This window comes from Zea mays, chromosome 5 (genome assembly GCF_902167145.1).
Source record: "Zea mays cultivar B73 chromosome 5, Zm-B73-REFERENCE-NAM-5.0, whole genome shotgun sequence".
Taxonomy (NCBI): Eukaryota; Viridiplantae; Streptophyta; class Magnoliopsida; order Poales; family Poaceae; genus Zea; species Zea mays.
The window spans coordinates 54823095-54846720 of NC_050100.1; the positions used below are offsets into that span (position 1 = coordinate 54823095).

The 23626-nt window shown below is 44.9% G+C and overlaps 2 protein-coding genes across 6 annotated transcripts; both read right to left on the reverse strand.

Moving 5' to 3' along the window:
• Positions 1-639: 639 nt before the first annotated feature.
• LOC100381741 (uncharacterized) lies at positions 640-2682 on the reverse strand. 5 transcript variants are annotated; one of them, XM_008645732.3, is made up of 3 exons: positions 2192-2682; positions 1827-2074; positions 640-1492 (listed from the first exon to the last, which is right to left on the reverse strand). In XM_008645732.3, the coding sequence occupies exons 2-3, from the start codon at positions 2070-2072 to the stop codon at positions 1040-1042; spliced, it is 699 nt and encodes a 232-aa protein (XP_008643954.1). In that variant the 5' UTR covers positions 2073-2074; positions 2192-2682; the 3' UTR covers positions 640-1039. The 5 variants fall into 5 exon arrangements, with proteins under 5 accessions (XP_008643954.1, XP_008643955.1, XP_020409050.1 ...); XM_008645733.3 differs by having other exon boundaries at positions 1827-2043; positions 2192-2461; XM_020553461.2 differs by having other exon boundaries at positions 1827-2043; positions 2104-2268.
• A 2946-nt stretch (positions 2683-5628) lies between these two features.
• On the reverse strand, positions 5629-7660 carry LOC103626368 (pentatricopeptide repeat-containing protein At3g61360). The gene has a single exon (XM_008646774.4). The coding sequence runs from the start codon at positions 7593-7595 to the stop codon at positions 6012-6014; it is 1584 nt and encodes a 527-aa protein (XP_008644996.3). The 5' UTR covers positions 7596-7660; the 3' UTR covers positions 5629-6011.
• Positions 7661-23626: the final 15966 nt, after the last annotated feature.

A 23626-nucleotide genomic window follows, 5' to 3' on the forward strand; every position in this document is an offset into this window, starting at 1 on the left:
TGCTCACACTTGAGTCTAGATCCTCAATTAGGATAGTAAAAAATCTAAGGATATGTGAGGACTGCCATTTGTTTATAAGGTTGGTGTCAAAAGTTGAGCCCATCGAGATTCTAGTCAGGGACAATATGAGATTTCATCACTTCAGAGATGGAGAATGCTCATGCGGCGGATTTTGGTGAATGCAGGATATGGATTTTATTAGTAGAAAATAAACATGTGAGAATAAACCTCCATCAATTAATAGTACCTTGCCCGGCTTGTTTATCTGGCTTTTTTTTAATATATGAAGGTCAACTCTGAACAGCAAGGCAAAGCTTAGAACGCTGTTTATGAATCCAGAGCAGTTAAATGATGTCAATCTTTGTATGGAATGATTCAAAACATGCCAAAGCTAAGAACAGGGCAGATTTAGTTGGCAGTGCATTGGTAATGAGGAAGTGGGTGTTTGATTGCAGAAGTGGACATGTTGATTTTGAAAAAAATGATAGTTAAAAGCATGAACTGCACACAGTTCAAATACAAATAGCAAGGCATCAATCATGGTGGGTCATTAAAAAAATACTAAGTATACTATTGAATACAAATATATAATTTGTTGGAGAACTGAAAGGATTTTTTTTTGGGTTCTTTCAAAAACAATACTTATCAAATGTTTCTTTATCGCTTTGGTTCTGAAACTCAAAAGTTATGCACATGACAAGAAAGAACTGAATTGTCATCAATCCTCTGCTTGGCATTACATTAGTGCAGTTCTACCCACAGAAAGTATTGGTACCTGGGAGGCTCTACATTTTTTATACAGATCACTAGTGACTAAATAATTCTGATCAAAATCTGATGGAAGCATTTCTGGGCCATTTGTTGTTGGCCAGGCGCCATGTGAGTTAGAAGTTCATTTTTTCTTGAGGCCTGTATTTCCACAGATCCACATGCCATTTTCAATGGAGGCTTCAGCTTTCTGAGCATACGAAACTATTGTGTGCTGTGTTTCGATTCTCACGACATCAAACTAAATGATTGGATGTTCACTAGCTTGCTCTCATCGATGCTGACCAGAAGGTTTTCTTTCCTCGCTTCCTGAGAATACCCAGTGCTGTGTTTTTGGTGAATGTGAACTGGGCCCAATGCTTAGTTTGAGGTCAAGATCACTCTCTACAGATGCACTCCAACTTTCGTCTTCAACTGATTTATGGGTCTCCCTGTGAAATCTTTCTTTGACTGTTGAGTTTTCTTCACTAAAGAGGCTGAGGCAGTTTACTGGCTTGCATTCGTGAAGACTCGAATCTTCAGTTACTTGCTGGGGAGTTGAGTGTTGTGCATTACCAAGGCGAGCTGATTGATTTGTCCCTGATGTTGAAGGACTGCTCTTGAGATTCAACTTTGACCCCTGCACCATTCTGTGAGTTTCTTCTGTTCTCGTCTGATAACCATGGTTATCGCATGCAGCCATCAATGATTTTTGTACATGATACAAACGATGCAACTCATGCACCTGATGCAAAGAAGCAGTATCAGACACAAAAGTTCTTGTTGCATGAATGACAAGACAACTTAGGTTTGACTAACAAGTGGTTGTCTACTTATCACTAGAAAGATGAAGGTTTATGCAGCATAAGCAGTAGTTTGCAGAACTACAATAGTACAATATATTATGAAACTGGAGCAGTCTGTTAACCTCTCGTCTATGTGTTGCAAATATGCCTCGCAAATGAAAAGGCTCAGGAGTCGAGACCCATTAGGGTGCCTGATCTCCTTGCTTTCTTATGTTCTCTCTCTGTCTATCTGGTGAATCCTTATGATATGGACGACGAGAGTACAAGGCTTACCTGCTGTCTGAAGACCTTATCATGCTCCACGATTGTTGTCCGAACTGAGTCCTTGCTGTCTCGTACGCAGTGCTCGTCCATTGGCTCTTCCAAGGTGCATAGAAGCTCTTGCTCACCAGCTCTCAGCAATGATCTGGTTATTTCCTGGATGTTATCTCTACCTTTTATATATTTCACGATGATTATCCCCTTTATCTCCAACAAGGTGGAGAGGATTCTGTGAATACGAAGCAAATCAGTAGCCATACCTGAAACAGCCAGTCTGAAAGATGAGTACCTTGTGTGTAGTAGGCATCACTTAGAGCAGGAGAGATTCTGTCATAAAAACTATAACTGTAGTGTTCAGTCAAGTGCACTGTGCTTACAAGTGAATGATGGATACTGAGCTAACACTGAACCAGCTGCTAATCTCACACTTTCCCTCTTCTTTGGTTACAGATCATAGCCACTGGCAATCTCCAGATGTTAGCAGGGACGCAGAATGGGAGGAAGCTTGCGCAACTCTATCCTCAGCACCCATTACTCATCTCAGAGCCTATGAAGCAAACAGCGCCCTTTTGTATCTCTCCTCGTGCTTATGATCAAAGGGTTCTGAGTAAGACACTTGGTGAGTAGCTTCCACGATGTATCTCTCCTCGTGCTTATGAAGCAAACAGCGTCCTTTTGTACTAGAAACAAGAAGAGATGCCAACCAGAAGTGAAGAAAAGCTAGCAATGCAATGGCTGACAGGCTGTGTGAAAGATGATGGGTAAGCAAGATACCAGGGCGGCAATGCAAAAAGATGAGGAGCTGGAGATGGTTAGTTAGCAGGAGGTATGCTGCTGCGTTGCTATTTGTTTATCCAATTCGAGGAAAGATCAGGGAACCAAGTGCAGCCAGCAGCCAAGCCAATCGGAGAGCCAAATCTGGTTGGTTTAATGAAACAAGAAGCCTACCTAAAAACATGTGAAGCAGATATGCCACGCAGTTTTTTTTTGCCGCGATTAAAGATATCAGGATTTTTTGGACTTGGCAACACCTCTCTCTCTCCATCTGATAGATAAGCTAGGCCATACATATCTTCACATGCTTGTAGTTTGCCGGAGAGATCTGAAGATACCCGGGGCCCACATCCATGAGTTATCCTGGCTGTCCATCCTCGTTACAATAACAATTCTGGGATCTGCCCACAGCCTCACAAAACTAAACTGCCGATTGAGCTTCCATGTGTGTTATAAATTCTTTAGGGCTTATTCGGTTAGCTCTCAATCCATATGATTGAATAGGATTCTATGGGTTAAAATTCTAAACAAGTCAAACTTTTTAAATTATTTCAATCCAATCTAATCCATGAGTAACGAGATTAACCGAACAAGGCCTTAGTCTATGGCTAATAGATTGTATATATAATCGTGCAAAACAATGTTTTACACTGTTTACATAATAGAGATTGAAATGAGAGATATAAATGAGTAAACTGTTGAAGATAGCATTAGGGTCTATTTGAGTACAATGTTTTTTAAAACCACACTTTATAATATTATAGTTTATTGTGTATTATGATACAACTATGATATATTTTATATCAATATGATACTCGACGCAGTATTTTGATTGCAGTGCAAGAGGGGAGGAGACGCTGGAGACTCAATACTTTCACTAGCCTCGCCATTTTACCTTGCACACGGACACACGGTTGGGGTCAGTCTTAGAGATGGAAATAAAAGTGCGGTAGTGTTTTTTAAAAAAAATATAGTTTTCAAAAAGTTTAACAAATCGTATGTCCCTGCCTTCCCAGGATTCTTGGACGGCTGGATCCGAAAACCAAGATCTTGTGAATTCGTTCATCCCACCGACACAGGCACTAAACTAATAACACCTCTCTGATCTAAACCATACTTGAGTTGCTCAGTTGACTTGCCACACACCAGGCTGTTGATCCGTCCATGAGACCGCTGACGTGCATGCTTATTCTAAACATTAATCGGGTTTGACTCTGTTCGAGTTCCTGGATGCCCTTGATCAATCTTTCCCTGCATGCCACATGAGTGCTATATATCTAGAGCTAGCAAAGCAGCATTGCTGGGGATCTTAACAAGATTCTTCTGTTGTGGTACACAGATAGGAGTTAGGACACTAGGCAGAGTATAACATAGGATAAGGTTACGCTGCGCATCACTTGGCTTTCCAAGATCCCTTTGTCAACAACTAGAGATTTTAATGCCGGGACCAATGATAGCCCTATATATGTATGGTGCTTGCTATGCTATCTATTCAAACTTTAGCACGCACACGCATTTACCGTCTTTGGTCTGTTCATTTTCATCTCAATCTATATTTATTAAATGGAATTGGATGAATTTAAATCCATAGCAAGCCAAAATCTCTACTAACATTTTCTAATCATTCGATCCATGTGGTGTAGAAATAACTGAATAAAGTCTTAGGGTTTCATTCCTAGCTTCCCCGCAAAAGAAGGGATTCTGAAATCACAGTCCCTGTTCCCTGAAAGGGATAAGCACTTTGGGTAGCATCTTCAAACCCCTTGGCTTTCATTTTCTTTTTGTAAGTTAAATGTCTTATTTCGAAAGTTGGAAAGGAACTTTGTACTGCAGCGCCGCGCCATGGCTGTCCACGTACCACGTAGCATCAGCTCGTATACAGCGATCAGACGGTTGCTGCTGTCTGTTGTTCGTAGACATCAGCTAGGCGGAGCCGACAAGCTAGCTGTTCATACAAGTTCGAAACAGATCATGTTTAAATCTCCTTGGCGCCGTTTGGAAACCCTAATCCTGTTGCACACGGCAAAGAATAAGGGTCTGTTTGGTTCGCTACCTAACTTGCCACACTTTGCCTAACTTTTCTGCCTAAGGTTAGGGGCTGTTTGGTTCGTGCCTAAATGTGCCACACTTTGCCTAAGGTTAGTCGTTCGAATTGAATAACTAATCTTAGGCAGAAAAGTTAGGCAAAGTGTGACAACTTAGGCATCAAACCAAACAGGTCTTTAGTTCTTCAATTCGAACGACTAACCTTAGGCAAAGTGTGACACAGTTAGCCACGAACCAAACAGGCCCTAAGATTTTCAGCTCAGATCTCACCTGTGTACTCTGAAAGGAAAATGGAATGGAGCATGTGCAGACGCCAAAAAATCGCAGGCTCTGATGCTACCGCTCTGGGATGGAATCAAACGCAGCAGGCAGCAACTATCTGTCACAGCAGCGCTCCCCTCCAAAGGCCGACAGGCCCACCTGCCGTTCATCCTTTTCGTTGGCGTCGCGATCTGCACTGCACAGGTGATGCAGCCATGCAAATGCAATGCAGGTCGTCTGCTGCGCCAGCGTTTGGGCAGAGCATAGAGCAAGAGGGCCATCAAATTGCTTATTTGCTTGGCTCTGGGCTGGGTTGCAAGCCTGCAACCGTTAATAATGGGGCTGGTCTGGGCTGGGCCGGTAGTAACAGTGGGCTGTTGTCGCTTTCGATAAAAGCAAGGTTTTCCTTTTCCCTCCGTTTCACGACCTTACAATCTTATCTCAACATTCCCATGTTCCACATCAACCTTATAAACTCTCCTAGAACCCTAAATCCTTGCCTCTTCAGGTACTTGAATTCCTAGTGACACTTCCTATTTCAGCCTTATACTTACGATTTCTATATGCAACGTACAGTATTCTCAGACTTGACAAAACAGAAGTCATGAGATTGACACAAAAGAACTCAAACTTTAAGCTGCAGCTTTCAGCTGCTGTGGCTGCATCACCAGGCGTGGCTTTAAGCTGCAGCCGTTGAAAACACGTTGCACCTGTAGCGGCTGCAATTTTAAGCTGTAGTTAACTCTGAAATGTAATAATAAACAAATAAACTATCAAGTTCCGACTCTTGTTAATTCAGCGTATAACCATTACATTTTTGCACTGGATCATATCAACGCATCGGTTTCATATTTCAAGCGCCTCTTCTTGGCAAAGGCCAAGCTTTTTCCACAGAACTGAAGCTTCAGTTTCTAGAGCTGAACATACTTCCAGCAATGAACCCTTCGCTGGGTCCATATATCTTCTAGATACACATTTATTCCCTGTTGTCCACAGATGCAAAAAAGCTTGGCCAGTGCAACATTTCACCCTTGATATCAAGGCCATCATACATCGATTAACACAATCCAACTATTACCTCAAGGAAAGCAATTGCATTGCAGTAGCGCTCCAAGCTCACGTAGCCTCTTCTTCAATCTGATGCCCCTGCAGCTGGGCAGCCTTCATCATTTGCCTAATCTCCTCAACCTTCCCGTGTTCCCGTTTCCGCCTTAAAAACCCTTCCAAGACCGTGAATGCTCGCTCTGTTGGTGCCATCCCCGTCTCGATTATTTCCCTGAAACACCTGTATGCCTCAGCAACCACACCTCTACAGCATAAACCAGTGACCAGAATGTCCAATGCATGCTGGTGAGGTACACAGCCCCTTCCCATCAGATAATCCCACAGCTCCAGCCCAAGGTCAGGTCGTCCATTCTCGCAGAAGACCTTCATGAGCAGCATTGTCGTCCTGGTCCTCGGCATGAACCCTGAGCTAACCATCTTGCTGTACACTTTCCAGATCCCCTCCAAGTCGCCAACTCTCTGAAACCCGCAAAGCATCGTGTTGTAGCTAACATCATCTAGACCGATCCCCTTCCTCTCCATGTCACTCATCACCGCCATCGCAGACTGCAAGTCCCTAACCCTCACATACACGCCCATGAGCGCATTATGAGCACCGCGGTCAGGAGTCACTCCCCACTTCTCCATTTCATCAAACAGGGCGCGTGCTCTCGCCGCGTTCCTGACAATCCCAGCTCCGTATATCAACGTGGTGAACACCTGCAGCGTGGGCTTGTAGTCCCCCTTGCTGCGCATTTCGTCGAGCAGCTCGAGGGCGTCCAGGAACCTACCTTTCTTGCAGTAGGCGTCCATCCTGATGCAGTACGACACGGCGTCCGCCACGAAGCCCCGCAGCACGGCGTCATGGTAGAAGAGGTCCAGCGCGTGGACGTGTCCGGCCTCCTTGAACCCGAGCAGCAGCGTGTTGAACGTGCGCGTGTCGGGCGGGTACGCGTCGCAGTAGCGGTGGAAGAGAGCGCGGGCCTCGGCCACGCGGCCGCGGGCGCAGAAGGCGCGGAGCAGCACATTGAGCTCGGCGGCGCCGAAGGCCCTGCCGGCGCGCGCCCAGACGCGAGCGGCGGATTCGAAGCAGGTGACGGCAGCGTCGAAGGACGCGCCGGGTGCTGATGCGGAGAGCGCGGTCGAGAGGAGGGCGGCGAGCGCGGGCGTGGAGAGGAGGTGCGGGTGCGTGTACGGGAGGGACTCGAGCAGCGGGAACGAGAGGTGGGCGTGGCGGCGGGAGCGCGCGAGGAGGCGGAGCAGGACCGGGAGGGAGCTTTCCGGCACGTTGAAGTGGCGGAGCGCGAGGAGGCGGCGGTACAGGGAGAGCGCCGGGAGCGGCGGCGTGTGCGAGAGGAGGAGGCGGGAGAGGAGCGGCGTGAGGAGGGCCGGGCAGACCGGGAGTAGCGCGAGGAGGAGCGGAGGTGTGTCCGGCCCCTGGCCGAGGAGGAGGCACGCGAGGTGGGAGACGGTCGGGGTGAGGAGTGGCGCGGCGGCGCGGCGAGGCGGCGGGAGGAGGCGGAGGGGCATGGAGCGGGGCGTGGTCGTGGCCGGTGCGTAGGAGAGCTGGGTCAGCAGTGGGCGAGAAATGTGTGATTTTGCCACTCTCAATTTACCGTCTGTTATTAGGTCATCTGGTGTAACTGGTAGAATCATCTGTGTCTATGATTTGTGGACCTAATGATATACTGGTGAAGCCCACAAATCATAATGGTAAAATTGTCAATGTCTCGCTCATGATATGTTGATTGTTAGGCTAGCTTGAGCCCAAAGAAAAGTGGTCGTGTGCCGGGTCGTGGAACCGGGTCGTGGGTGGCATCAGTGCATCACTTTGGGTTTGTTTAGTTTCTTTAGTCGAGAGACTAAAATTTAGTCGAGTTTAGTGATTACAAAGAAAAGTATTTAGAATATATTAAATAACTCATAAGAAGATTAAAATATTTCTTAACATTTCCCGTCATTCGTGTGCCTAAAATAAATAAGGGGTAAAAAATGGAATTAATATAAATTAGTCCCTTTTAATCACCCTGTGAGGGACTAAAGACTAAAGCAGTTTAGTCTTTATTTTACTCCTATCATTTGGCTATTTAGGGACTAAACATGACTAAAATAAGAAATTAATCTTTAGTCCATAAAATTAAACAGGGAATTTATCATGCGCTATAGATTTCGTGTTGAAAAAATCACTTCCTATAAAATATTTACCAGGGTGTACACTTCCGTTGTGTCCCACTCAGGGTTACACATCCGGTTTTTAAACAGAATTTCACCTTTTTTTTAAACGGGAAATAATAGAATTTCACATTTCCCGAATAGTTTAGTTTTCAAACTAAAAAAAATCGAATTTCACATTTCTCGGCCGACCTTACCCAACTGAATTTGGTGTTTTTGACCGCTAAAAAAATAAAAAATTTCTAGAGTTTGACTGTATTTTATTCAAATCATGTTGCATAATGAGTAACAATATATTCATATACAATTTGATGGCCAAACATAAACCATATTAGAAACCCACAATTTCAGTGCAACGCAAAGCAATAAAAGATTACAATGATGTCATACAATGATACGTGTACATATAAAATTTTTCGTGACACAATTCTTCACACAAATTATGTGAGGACCATATATTCAACCAGAGTCATAGTATTCATGCATGGTTGAACCTTCTAGGTATGAGCTAATTTGATATTCATGATCCTATACAAGTTATAAAATAACATTAGCTAGATAATATGAATGGAAAAACAAGTAGTCCATAATAAAGATTGCTTTGATCATGTAAAAATATAAACCTGAACTATCTATGCATTTTTCATAAACTTATATGTCCATCACATAAATTGCAGACTAAATACATGTAGGTAGGTATAAAAATTTAAACTCCAAAAAAATAATATGAAATTCATGCATGCCCATTAAAAAAGTCTACACATTATACATAAAATGTGTATAGATCCACATGAAATAGAAGCTCAAACACTTGACAAGTCCATATCTTATGATTATATTGTTGTGTCATGTATGAACATGGATTTGTATTGTTTAGAGTTTGGATTTATATTCATATGAAGTTATATATATTTGGTGAGTAGTTTACGTGAGGGATATATGTTATATAAAAATTGCATGGACAATCCTTGTTAATTTATGTATACTTGTGTATCTTGGCTTTTACAATATCATATATATACGACACACTGAAATGGTACCGAAAATTTAATTTTTTACAAGACAAAATGATCTTTTCGGTAAAAACGCACAGAAATTCGGCGAGAAATCATTGAAATTACTTTTTATGAATTTTATAATTTTTTTGAAAAGTGAACCATTTTTTTGAAATTTACACAAAAACCAATTCTCGTATCAGTCCGAAAACTAGAAAAACACTAAAATTCGCTCAAATTTTTTAACCCTGGTACCACTCCAACTCACTTACTCGCGGCGGTCCTATATAAAACTCGGTTGCACGGACTCCCTCATCTCCCAGTCCAATCCAACGAACCTAGAGAGAATTGTACAATGCTTTCGATGCCATAGACGACGCGATCGGGGTAGCTTGTAACACCCTGAATTTGGGGGTATAAAATTTCTTCCTTATGATCATCCAAATTCATGTGTTACTCTTCTCTATCTCACTCTAGTGTCCATCTCTCTCTAGTTTCTCTCTCTCTCTCTTTCTCTTTTGGTTAGGGTTAGCTTAATTAGTGAGAGAGTATTTACTTTTATTTTTGGCAAAACATGTGAGTCATGAAATGTTGCATCATGTTGAACCCCAAATATTCTTTGAATTGTTGCACATGGTTGATTTGGTTTGAATTGGAAACTTGAATTGAATTTGAAATGAAAACCTTAGAGAAAATAAATAGAAAAGGCAATAGAAATTCCAGGAAAATAGAAAAGGCCATTTCAGCCCAAGTCGGCCCATTTAGCCCAGTCCGTGCGCGCGCCCGCGCCCGCGTGTCCCCTGTGCCTGACAGGTGGGCCCCACCTGTCGGCGCCAACCAGCGTGCTCACTCCTCTCCCTCTCTCTCTGTCCCGTGGGCCAGTCCCGTCGGCGCTGTTTCTCTCGCGCGCACCCGCTCCCTCTCTCTCTGTCCCGCCGTCTCCACCTGTTAGCCCGTCTCTAACCTCTCGCCCACGATCTCCCCGCCGTGGACGCGCCCACGACCGCGCGTTCTCCGGCCACGTCCGAGCCCCCGCGCCCCTTTTGAGCCCCGCGCCCTGCTCGCCCACCTCCCCTCTCTCATTTGCGCCCTCTGCCCAGCCCCCTCGCCCTCTCTCTCTGCCTGCGCGAACCGAGAGCTCCGCCACCGCCCGCCGACGTCCACCGCCTGTTCCGTGGTCGCTGTTACATTACATTACTGAAACTTAAGGATTGAATAGTCTGTATTTACCTTACCCTTGTTTACCTTTTTAGGTTAATCATGGTTAGCTTATGCTATTGCTTTAACTTAATCAATGAACATGATGTGATCTTTTATGATACGATGATGTTATCCCGATGAGGTTCTTGTGATTACTTTAGGGGGCTCAGGCTGTTTTCTAAGTACCTCTCTGTAAGGACCTATTTGGGGAGTGACACCCCGGGATAACAGTGCAACCATGAGGGTGGAATGAGACACCCTTAGCTGATTAATTAGAGGAACCAGAGGAGTAGTTGGCTTCGCCGTAGGGCCATCAATGGGGTCCGGGCACAGTACTTGCTCTGCCGAGGCTGGTTGCAGAGGTTCTTCGATTTGGTTTTGTTAGTCACCCTTCCTATGTGGAGATGTACTGTGTTTATCAAACTGGAGAAACCTAACGGGCGTCTATGTCCTATGGGAAATCTTTGTAAAGACTACGTAGTGAGACCCTGCTAGGTCACCTTGGTAGTGATCAATGATGAGGCTAGAACCCCGGGCAGAATGGGAATCATGACTTGTGGGTAAAGTGTGCGACCTCTGCAGAGTGTTAAAAACTGGCATATCAGTCGTGCTCACGGTTAAGAGCAGCCTTGGGATCCTCTTCGATTAGAAGAACTTTTGTTACTTTTATGATGATGATTAGCAATGATGATTATAATTCTGATCTCTGGTATTTCCTCTTGGAGGGAGCGCCTCTGGGTAATAACTGGGTTATTACTAAAACTTGGCTCTACTTATAGTAATAAAACTTAACCAACTAAAAGCAACTGCTTAACCTTAACTCGACATACAGCTAGTCCACTTTAGCCAAACGGGACATTTGCTGAGTACGTTGATGTGTACTCACCCTTGCTTTACAAACCACCCACCCCATGTTGTCCCCACTGTTCTCAGTGCTCAGGAGGTGAAGCTGGTAACATGGAGGACTTTGAGGAGTTCCAGGACTACGACGAGTTCTAGTTTACTTTAGTGGCAAACCACTAGTCAGCTGCCTGTGTAGGCTTACATTCTACGTTTCGTTACTCCGCACTTTGATGTTATTGTTAAACACTATGTTTATGTAATAGACTCTGTGGATGTCTCAGACATCTTGAGGTAACTAAGTACCTTTCCGCTATTTAATTCAAACATTGTGTGATGATGTCCAATTATGTAATCGCTGTGTATGTGAGTTCTGATCCTAGCACGTACATGGTTCACATTCGGTTTACCTTCCAAAACCGGGTGTGACATAAGTGGTATCTGAAAGCATCTAGGCCCCTGGTTGGTTTTAGTGATTAATGACAACGTAATATTATATGTGACTAACGTATGTTTTGCAGAGACAAATGGTAAGTTAGGTCGCATGACAGGTAGAAGTACTACAACGGTGAAAACAATCCCGGAGATAAGAACTCGAAGCGACGGCTAAAACGCCGAAACAAAAGGTGAAGGTCTACGGAGTCCGAGTGTCAAGGAGATGTGGACACTCGTGATTTAGTTAGGTCTTTTATTCTCTTTTAGCCGTACTATAAAGAGGGGTTGTCGATGAGTAGTTTGACCAAGAGAGTTCTAGTGTAGTGTTGGTGCACAATCACACTCATATACAGTGCTAGGTGTCACTCTAGAACTCACACAAGTTAGAGCGAAAACCGATTTGAAAATCAGCTGAAAAACAAGAGTTAGTGTTTCTGGCTTTGGGGCACCGGACTGTCCGGTGTGCACCGGACTGTCCGGTGCACCCTCTGCCAGGTGGGGCCAGGCTGGTCCACGGCAGAGGCTTTCCCCTTCGCAGAAACCCGAGAGCGCAGCTTTCAGAGTTGAATTTTAGTGGCACACCGGACACCGCACCGGACTGTCCGGTGTGCACCGGACAGTGGACTGTTCACTGTCCGGTGCGCCATGAGTCCAACGGCTCCCTGTCAGAACTAGCCGTTGGAAACGACCGTTGGCGCACCGGTGGCGCACCGTTGGCGCACCGGTGGCGCACCGGACTGTCCGGTGTGCCATCGCGCAGTGAAATGCCTGTAACGGCTAGTTGGTGGGTGAGGGCTATTTATACCCCCTCCACCCACCATATTCAATGACTTGCACTCCACATTTATTCCAGCACATTGCTAGAGCATTGCAAGCACCAAAAGCCTAGTGAGGAGATTAGAGAATCATAATCCGCTTTTGTTCCTCATTAGCGCTAGTGAGAGCCACCTAGAGCACACACCACTTGCATTAGGCTTCTCTTGGTCAAGCGAAAGTCTACGGCTTGTTACTCTTGGTGATCGGCATCACCTAGACGGCTTGGTGGCGTTAGGAGCTCGGTGATCACCGTGAAGATCTTGTTGGTGACCCGACTCAAGTTTGTAAGCGGTCTCGAGGGATCCACCGCGCTGGAGTGGCAAAGGATCATCTCGTAGTGAGCACTTGGTTCTTGCGAGGACCAAGGGGGAGCGATACCCTTGCGCGGGTGCTCCAACGAGGACTAGTGGAGAGTGCCGACTCTCCGATACCTCGGGAAAAATTGGAGGAGTCTTCTAAACTTTGCTTTACATTCCGCACTTAATTCAAGAACTTTACATTGTGTATTTGTTTAGCAAGTATTTGAAGTATTATCTTAGCTTTGTTGCATTTCTAGTATTATATTCTTAGTACTAGTTGTTGGGGTGAAGTTGGGCTCTTGCTTAGCTCTTGCTTAGGTTTTAATTAGTGTTGATTTTTAGAAAAGCCCAATTCACCCCCCTCTTGGGCATCGTGATCCTTTCAATTGGTATCAGAGCCTTGTTGCTCATAGATTAGCTTAACCGCTAGAGTTACGATGTCCGGTGGGGATGGACCTCCTCCCGTTTTTTATGGTGACGATTTTCCTTATTGGAAAATTCGTATGGAAGCATACTTAGAGGCTATAGACATTGATGTCTATAAAGCCGCCACACAAGGGTTCCCCGAACCTAGAAATCCCACAAATCTTGTAGGTGATGAGTTCAATTATGAGAAATGGAATGCTAAGGCCAAAAACACCCTTTTTAGAGGCCTTTGCAAAGATGTGTTCAATAGAGTAAGGAATCATAAAAATGCTCATGATTTGTGGATGGACATTTGTGCTCTACACGAAGGAACTAGAAGTGAACGTGAGGAAAGATATCACATAGCCATGCGAAAGTTAAATTCTTTTGAAATGCTTACTAACGAAAATGCAAACGCTATGTACTCACGACTTAATATTCTTGTAGAGGAAGTCAATGGATTGGGGCTTACTCAAATCTCACAACCGGATGTTGTGAGGAAGATTCTCAGTGTCCTCCCAATAGACAAATATGGACACATTGTCACTGTGCTACATCAAATGGATCTTTTAGTTACCACACCTACACAAATTTTGGGAAAGATCAATGCCCATGAAATGTACATGCACATCAATGACAAAGAAGAATCATCTTCCAAAAGAAAGGATTTGGCTCTCAAAGCAAATCATGAAAGAAAAGGAAAAGCAAAAATACAAGTTGAGGAAGAATCCTCAAGTGATGATGACCTTGATGCAAACATTGCCTTGATGGTAAGGAAGACCACCAAGATGTTGAAGAAGCTAAATAAAGAAGGCATCAAATTTGATTCAAGAAAGAAGAAGTTCTTTTCCAACAAAAGAAAGCCCATTTCTGAGATGGACTGCTACAACTGTGGTGAGCTTGGACATCTTGCTCATCAATGCAACAAGCCCAAGAAGAATAAGTTCAAGGGCAAGAAAGAAGATGACAGCGATGATGAAAAGAAGGAAAAGAAATTCTTCAAGAGGAAGGATAGGAAGCAAAAGAGGTTCCACAAGAAGAAGAATGGAAAGGCATATATTGTTGGCGACTGGCTCACCGACATCGAATCATCAAGTGGGTCTTCTTCAAGTGAAGAAGAGAATGATGAAAAAGTTGCCGCCATCGCCGGGGACTTCTCTTCACCACCACCATCGCCATCATCGACTTCTCACCTATGCCTCATGGCTAGGGGTGAACGGAAGGTACAAAATGATAATAATATTGCTGATGATAGTGATAGTGATAGTGATGAGGAATTTGCTTCACCTTTATATGATGAGTTAGCTGACTTGCTTAAAGAATATACTCAAATCATTAGAAAGTCAAAAGCTAAGTGTGATAGATTAAAAAATGAAAATGAATCTTTAAATGCCAAATATGACATAGTTATAAAGGCTAGTGATGAAATGAAAGAAGAGAATAAAACTATGTCATCAACTATAAATGAGCTCTCAAACTCCCTAAAAGATGCTAAGGAAAAATATGACAAATTAAATGAAGCTAATAGGGAGTTGCAAAATAGACTAGTAAAGATCAAGGAAGACTATACTCAAATTAAATTTGATCATGACAATCTTCTTGTTGAAAATGAACTTTTATCTTGCAAAACACATGAGGCTATTAACCCTGTTGTTAAGTTTGATGTAGCAACCTCATGTGATGATTTGATTCAAGAAGAGCAAACTAGTCTACATGCTGAATTGACTGAAAAAGTTGAAGTCCTGACTTTAGACAACCAAAAATTGAAGAATTACTTGACTGATGCAACTACTAGAGGAAAAGTTGCTATTGAGAACAATGATTTCAACAATGAGTTGGCAGTGGATAATCAAAGGCTTAAGAATGAGGTCAAGAAACTAAAAAGTGAAAATGAACATCTTGCAACAAGTGTGCAAAAGTTCAACAAGGGTCAATACCTCCAAAATGAGCTGCTTATGAACACTGTTATGAAAAATAACAAGAGTGGTATTGGATACAAAGCTTTTGTGCAAAAGAAAGCTATCACTCAATACAAGCCAAAGCAGACTCACAAGCCTATCAAATGCTTTGAGTGTGGAAATGAAGGTCATTTTGCCCACAACTGCAAAGCTAAACCACCAACTCCCTTGCCTAAGCACTCAAGACCATTTGCTTTCAATGCTCACTATGTTCTAAGAAAGGTTGCAAATGGAAAGGTTAAGGTTACATTCCTAGGTCCACCAAATAAGAGTAGACCTAGACAAATCTGGGTGGCAAAGTCCTTAATTGAGAGAGTCACTGGTCCTATGCAATATAGGGCCCTCAAAACTCAAGCTTGAATTGTCTGTGAATGTAGGTGAACTACAAGACCGGTGGGAGCCATTGGGTTATTGATAGTGGATGCACACAACATATGACAGGCAACCCACGGATGTTCACCTCACTAGATGAGAATGTTGATGGTCAAGATAAAATCACATTTGGAGACAATTCAAAAGGAAAAGTGCAAGGACTTGGCAAGGTGGCAATCTCAAATGATTTATCAATATCAAATGTTCTCTTAGTTGCACCTTTGAGCTTCAATTTATTATCAGTGGGTCAACTCTGTGATCTTGGACTTCAATGCTTATTCACTCCATCAGAGGTTATTGTAACAAAAATGGATGATGAATCAATGGTATTCAAGGGATTTAGATACAACAACCTCTACTTAGTGGATTTCACTTCAGAAGATGCAGACTTAAGAACTTGCCTCTTCACCAAAGCTTCTCTTGGATGGCTTTGGCATAGGAGGCTTGCACATGTTGGGATGAGCACACTCAAGAAGGTATTAAAGAAAGATATGGTTAGAGGATTAAAGGATGTGGTGTTTGAAAAAGACAAGCCATGCAGTGCATGTCAAGCTGGAAAGCAAGTTGCTAATACACATCCCACTAAAGCTTTCATGTCAACATCAAGGCCACTGGAACTACTTCGTATGGATTTATTTGGACCTACAAATTATGTCAGTGCCGGTGGCAACCTCTACTGTCTAGTGATTGTTGATGACTTCTCAAGATACACTTGGGTGTTCTTTCTCCATGACAAATCTGAAGTTGCATCTATATTCAAGAAGTTTGCCAAGAAAGCACAAAATGAATTTGATTGCAAGATTAAGAAGATTAGAAGTGACAATGGCAAAGAATTTGACAACACCAACATTCATGAGTACTGTGATGAAATTGGGATCAAGCATGAAGTATCTGCCACATATACACCTCAACAAAATGGAGTTGTTGAAAGGAAAAATAGGACCTTGATCACCCTTGCAAGAACAATGATTGATGAGTATAACACACCGGAGAGGTTTTGGGCCGAAGCTATCAACACTGCTTGTTATGCATCAAACAGGCTATTTCCTCACCGGCTACTTGCGAAGACTCCTTATGAACTGCTAAATGGGAAAAAGCCAGACGTCTCTTTCTTCCGGGTATTTGGGTGCAAATGCTACATCTACAAGAAACGCCATCACCTAGGGAAGTTTCAAAGACGTTGTGATATTGGTTTTCTTTTGGGTTATTCATTAAAGTCCAAAGCATATCGAGTATTCAACCATGCCACTGGCGTGGTAGAAGAAACATATGATGTGGAATTTAATGAGACTAATGGCTCCCAAGGAGCACTTGAAAATCTTGATGATGTAGGTGATGAGCCACTTAGGGAAGCAATGAAGAACATGCCTATTGGAGCTATCAAACCAAAAGAAGATGAAGAAGAGGTGCAAATCATTGACAGGCCTTCTTCATCAAATGTACCACAAGATGATGAAAAAGATGAGAGGCATGCAAATGAAGATACATTTGTCTCTCATGAACAAGCAAGGGTACAAGCTGAAGATGTTGATGCTCCAGGATCTTCTTCCCAAGTGGTTGACAGGAGAAACTCATCACTACTTCAAGCTCATCCTCAAAACCAAATCATCGGGAGTCCTTCACAAGGGGTTATTACTCGATCACATAGACATGCTACTTTTATTGAACATCACTCTTTTGTTTCTTGTGTTGAGCCTACTTGTATAGATGAGGCGCTACAGGATCCGGACTGGGTGAATGCCATGCATGAAGAACTTAACAACTTCACCCGTAACAAAGTTTGGACCCTGGAGAAGCCCCCACAAGATGCAAGAATCATTGGAACAAAGTGGGTGTTCAGAAACAAACAAGATGATCAAGGTGTGATTGTAAGAAACAAGGCAAGACTTGTCGCAAAGGGATTCTCTCAAGTTGAAGGCTTAGATTTTGGAGAGACCTTTGCACCGGTTGCTCGACTGGAAGCCATCCGTATCCTACTTGCATATGCATCATGCTATGATATAAAACTTTATCAAATGGATGTAAAAAGTGCATTTTTAAATGGCTTCATAAATGAACTTGTATATGTTGAGCAACCGCCTGGATTTGAAGACCCTAGATATCCTAACCATGCTTACAGGTTGTCCAAGGCGCTTTATGGGCTAAAGCAAGCTCCAAGGGCTTGGTATGAGCGTCTTCGCGACTTCCTCATCGAAAAGGGCTTCAAGATCGGGACCGTCGACACAACTCTCTTCACAAAGAAACATAACAGTGATATTTTCATTTGTCAAGTATATGTTGATGATATAATCTTTGGCTCGACAAATGACTATCATTGCAAGGAATTTGGTGAGTTGATGTCGAAGGAGTTCGAGATGTCAATGATTGGTGAGCTAACATACTTCCTCGGCTTTCAAGTCAAGCAAATGAAAGATGGTAACTTTCTCTCACAAGAGAAGTATACCAAAGACTTGTTGAAAAGGTTCAACATGGAGAAGTGCAAACCAATCAAGACTCCCATGCCTACAAATGGACATCTCGACTTAGATGAGGGAGGTAACCCGGTTAATCAAACTCTCTACCGTTCTATGATTGGTAGTTTATTATATCTTACCGCATCTAGGCCCGATATTATGTTTAGTGTCTGCATGTGTGCTAGATTTCAATCTAATCCTAAGAAAGCTCACCTTCGCGCTGTTAAGAGAATTCTTAGGTATCTCAGGCACACCACAAGCATTGGTCTGTGGTATCCCAAAGGAGCTACTTTTGATTTAATTGGCTATTCCGATTCGGATTATGCCGGTTGCAAAATTGATAGAAAAAGTACTTCTGGGGGATGCCATCTGCTTGGTAGATCACTAGTTTCATGGACATCCAAAAAGCAAAATAGTGTTGCCTTGTCAACTGCCGAAGCGGAATACATTGCCGCAGGTGCTTGTTGCACACAGATTTTATATATGAAACAAACTCTTCTAGACTATGGCGTAGTTCTAGAAAAGGTACCTTTGTTGTGTGATAATGAGAGTGCTGTTAAAATTGCTAATAATCCTGTACAACACTCTCGCACCAAGCACATTGATATCCGTCATCACTTCCTTAGAGATCATGTTGCTAAAGGAGATATCTTTTTAGAAGGAGTAAGGTCGGAAGATCAATTAGCGGATATTTTCACTAAGCCACTTGATAAGACCCGCTTTTGCATGTTGAGGAATGAACTAAATATTCTTGATCTCAGAAATTTTATGTAAAATGTCAAATGGTGTTGTCAAGCTTGCATTGCATATTTAAATTCCTTGTATTGCATCTAGGACTTGTCTAACCTAGTTGAGATAACCGCCAACAAAGCGAGTGAAAAAGCTTAACTCGGGTCAAACTTGACAAGTCTTAGTTTCAAGCTTTTAGCACTAAAATTTTTACTTTTTATGCAATTATTGGTTCTTGAAATATGCATGAGGTACTGCACTTAGGGGGAGTATTCAAAACTCAAATCACTCATGAAAACCCCTAGTGCAAGCCAAAAATGCAAATTTCACCATTTGCCTATTTTCTCTAAAAATTATCTAGCCTATGGCAAAATATTTTGAAAAGTATATGAGGGTACCAATACCTGTCCCAACAAGTGTTATTTTGTGTGATTATAAGTTGGGATTTGGTTTGGTTGGGAGTTAGATAGAAAAATTCAAAATTTTCTAAACTCTCCTCTGTCTGGGCTCACCGGACAGTCCGGTGTGCACCGGACACTGCACTGTGCAATGTCCGGTGCACCGGCAGCCGCGCGCTAAAAATCCGTTTTCCTGTGCGCTGTCCGGTGTGCACCGGACAGGCACTGTAGACTGTCCGGTGCGCCCATATCGCGTTTTAAAAAAAGGCCTCCAGCCCGAGCCGAGCCAGAGGCTCATTATTTCTCCCAGCCAGCACCTCTTTCTCTCTGTCCCGCGGCGTCTCTCTGGCGATTCCCAGCCCCGCCGGCGACCTCCTCTCTCCGGCGACCACCGTGCTCCGGCGTTCGTGTGCCTGGGCTTGTCCTCATCCCTCCTCGGTGAGAAATCTCTTCCCTCCCCTCTGTTTCTCTCACTCTCTGTTTCTCAGACAGTGCCACCTCCTTGTGTGACAATCGAAATCTTGTGAATTCCTGTGAAATCCAGTGAAACCAAGTTGTGGAATGTGTTCCCCTGTATCCCTTGAACTCTCCTGCAGGTTCTTAGCTCCTTCGGGAGGGTTTTCAAACCTCAAATAGCCGTTTCACCGAAAACCTAATTCCCCGCACGCCACGTGCTCGGTGAAATGCCCAAACCAGCCAAAAATGCTCCAATTGAACCCAAATTTTTCAGGCACCTTCACAACACTTCCAGCAACATCCTTGCCAAATTTCACGCCAATCCGAGATTCCAGGCTTAAATTTCACCAAATTTCCCGTTTTGAGCGATCGTTTCCGAGCCGAGTGCCCAAATCCCTTTTTCTTCGCCTAAATTCAAACCAAGCACACACTTCACTCATATTCACCTATATACACCTATTCGTGAAGTATCGGCTCAAATTCCATATCGGTTCGTGCCTCAATTCGAATTCCAAACCTCCTATGACACTATTTATCCTTCAAACGTTGTTTTCACGTCGTTTGACTTCTCGATCGTCTCGTCTCGTGTTTTCTGTGCCATATCTCTCTGTGTATGTATTTATTCACATTTCATATGCTTATGACTATGTGACTAATACGTGCTCACCTCTTCTGTCATTTTAGTGACCTTGATTGCCCGTGTGCCGTCTCCCGTCCTGCCTGGATCGTCACCTCTCGTGTGAGCTTTCCAGGTAGTCATCTCATCTTTTGCTAATCTATAGGTCATTGTTGCTCTGTGCTTAGTCACTCTCTCTCATTTGCAGACATCAGTTCAGGATGCCGCGCACGAAGAATGTGTCGGCGCCAGGGGGTGGCGATGATGAGGATCCTCGTCGCCCCTTCAGGCAGGTCAAGGGCAAGACTGTTTACTTGGAGCAGCAGGAGGGCCGCAAGAAGCGGCGTACGGACAGAGCCGCCCGTGCAGCGGCAGCAACTGCAGCAGCCGCTGCGCAGGCCGAGCTTGGAGATCAGCCGCAGACTCCATCCGATCAGATTGCATACCGTGTTCGTCGTCTCACCTCCCGGCCTCGCTCCTCCACTCACACCTCCGCTTCCACTCCGCCACCCACTCTGCCTGCTCCCGTCACTCCTATTGCCCCATCCACCTCCACAGCCATACCCACTACCTCCACTACGCTAGCTTCCACTGCTTCCCCTGCTCCCGCTCCCGCTTCAGCTCCTCCTGTCCCTCCACCTCGCTTCCGGGAGCGTGATGAGACTGAGGTTCGTCCTCTGGTTTCGGATCCTCGACTGTTTGACCTTCAGCGTGCTACAGTGGCACGGGTTCGTAGGTTCAGATACGTACCCATGGAGTCTTGGCTACCAGCTCAGAGAGACCCTGCAGCAGGTGATCTTTTCAGCACACGTATTCAGGAGTCGTTTTTCAGAGCTCAGATGTCTGCTCAGATAGCTCTACGTGTGCACCGGCTTTTGGATCTTCCAGCCTTTCTGCTTGCAGCCGGTGCTGACTCTGAGGCGCATCTCACCTATCTGCCTGGCCTTCAGACCCTTCTGACTATCAGCGGCAGGTATGTTGAGGAGTGGGTCCGAGTCTTCTACGCCTCTGTTTGGATTGACCCGGATCATCACTGGATGAGGTTCCGCTTTGAGCGAGAGGATGTCACAATAACTGCCAGTCAGATCCGTCAGCTCTTTGGATTCCCAGAGTCGACGACTCGCCTTCACAGCCTCTGCTACGGCACTTCTGACCCTCCTCGTCGCCCTCACGGCGGTGTAGCTCCGGGGACAGCTCACGTCGCGGCTCTGTTCCGCCTGCCTTTCACAGATGGGTCGCGACGTTCACCGGCAGATTTTACTACAGCAGCAAAGTACTTATATGAGCTCATCAGACGGACTCTTCTGCCGAGGATGGGATACAGGGAGGCTACCACTCATATTCAGCTTTGGCTCCTTGGTGCCCTGGTCTCCCACTCTGAGTTTGACGTTGTGGACTTCCTGATTTGTGAGATCGAGGACACCGTTCTGGATGGGATTCGTGCTCGTCGGCAGTTGCCTTATGCTCACTACTTGTGCCACATCTTTGCGCAGCTGATTCAGCCCCCTCGATTTTAGAGCACCCTTGAGGCCTCACGCCTTGTTTTTGGATCCTACCGTCCTGCGCCTGAGATTCCTGTGCCAGCTTCTGCTTCTGTGTTTGACTCTCAGGCCGAGGATGCAGCTCTTCGACAGTTTGACACTCAGGGTACAACAACTGATGATGATGATGATGATGATTTTGGGGTTCCTCCTCCGCCTCCGCCTCCTATGCCTCCACGCTCACATGATCATGAGGCTGGGAGTTCTAGTGCTGCTCCTGCTCCTCCTCCGGCTATGGACCCTGCTCTTGCTACGATTCTGGCCAACCTGGCGGCCGAGCAGGCCCGGTTATCCGAGAGGATGCTCTCGATGTTTCAGAACATGCAGGACAGGCAGGATGCCCTTCAGCAGCAGCTACTTCAGGATCGGGCTGAGACTAGGGCATTCATGGCTCTTATGCTTCAGCATTCTGGTATCTCAGTACCTCCAGTTCAGTCTGCTCCACCTCCTCCGCTTCACGCTCCAGTGGTGCCATCGATTTTGTCAGGACCCCCTGTTGGTACCTCTCCGCTCCGGCCGGTCACTTTGGCGTTCACCTCTCCGGTTCTCAGCTCTGTCTGCCCGCAGCCGCCAGTGCCACCAGCATCTGCTGTTACCACTACCGCTGTGGCAGTATCTGTGACCGCTTCTGTTCCGGTAGCTCCTGCAGCGCAGCCTCAGTCCGAGTCAGTACCAGCTCCAGCTTCTACCGCAGATCCTGGATCCGAGACTGACTCTGACCCTCCGCCTGCGTTCGCTCTGCTGCCTCGACCTCGACCGGATGCGCCCCCGTCGCCTCCTCCTGCTTCAGATGTTTAGGTTCAGGTCCCTTTTGGTGTTTGACGCCAAAGGGGGAGAGATATGAGTTGTGAGAGCTAGGGGGAGTTAGAGAGTTAGTAGAGAGTCATTTTGATGTAATATATGTGCTTGCTACTCTCTGTACTAACTTGATGTTTTTGGCTCACAAACTCGTCATATACTCTCGTTGCTTATGATTGACTGTGTGTATTATGTTTTCACCTTATATTTTATCACCAGTCTTCTAGCTCTTGTTTCATTGATTTAACTTCACTTTTATATGAACAAGAATCTTATGATGTGTATGCGCTCACTCTTATTATTATGGTACACGTTCTTTCTGTCAAAGATTACTGAGTATAACTAACCATTCTTTCTATTGACAGAAACTTCAAAATAAACTACTCTCACAAAACTTGTAGGGTTGTCATCAATCACCAAAAAGGGGGAGATTGAAAGCATCTAGGCCCCTGGTTGGTTTTAGTGATTAATGACAACGTAATATTATATGTGACTAACGTATGTTTTGCAGAGACAAATGGTAAGTTAGGTCGCATGACAGGTAGAAGTACTACAACGGTGAAAACAATCCCGGAGATAAGAACTCGAAGCGACGGCTAAAACGACGAAACAAAAGGTGAAGGTCTACGGAGTCCGAGTGTCAAGGAGATGTGGACACTCGCGATTTAGTTAGGTCTTTTATTCTCTTTTAGCCGTACTATAAAGAGGGGTTGTCGATGAGTAGTTTGACCAAGAGAGTTCTAGTGTAGTGTTGGTGCATAATCACACTCATATACAGTGCTAGGTGTCACTCTAGAACTCACACAAGTTAGAGCGAAAACCGATTTGAAAATCAGCTGAAAAACAAGAGTTAGTGTTTCTGGCTTTGGGGCACCGGACTGTCCGGTGTGCACCGGACTGTCCGGTGCACCCTCTGCCAGGTGGGGCCAGGCTGGTCCACGGCAGAGGCTTTCCCCTTCGCAGAAACCCGAGAGCGCAGCTTTCAGAGTTGAATTTTAGTGGCACACCGGACACCGCACCGGACTGTCCGGTGTGCACCGGACAGTGGACTGTTCACTGTCCGGTGCGCCATGAGTCCAACGGCTCCCTGTCAGAACTAGCCGTTGGAAACGACCGTTGGCGCACCGGTGGCGCACCGTTGGCGCACCGGTGGCGCACCGGTGGCGCACCGGACTGTCCGGTGCGCCATCGCGCAGTGAAATGC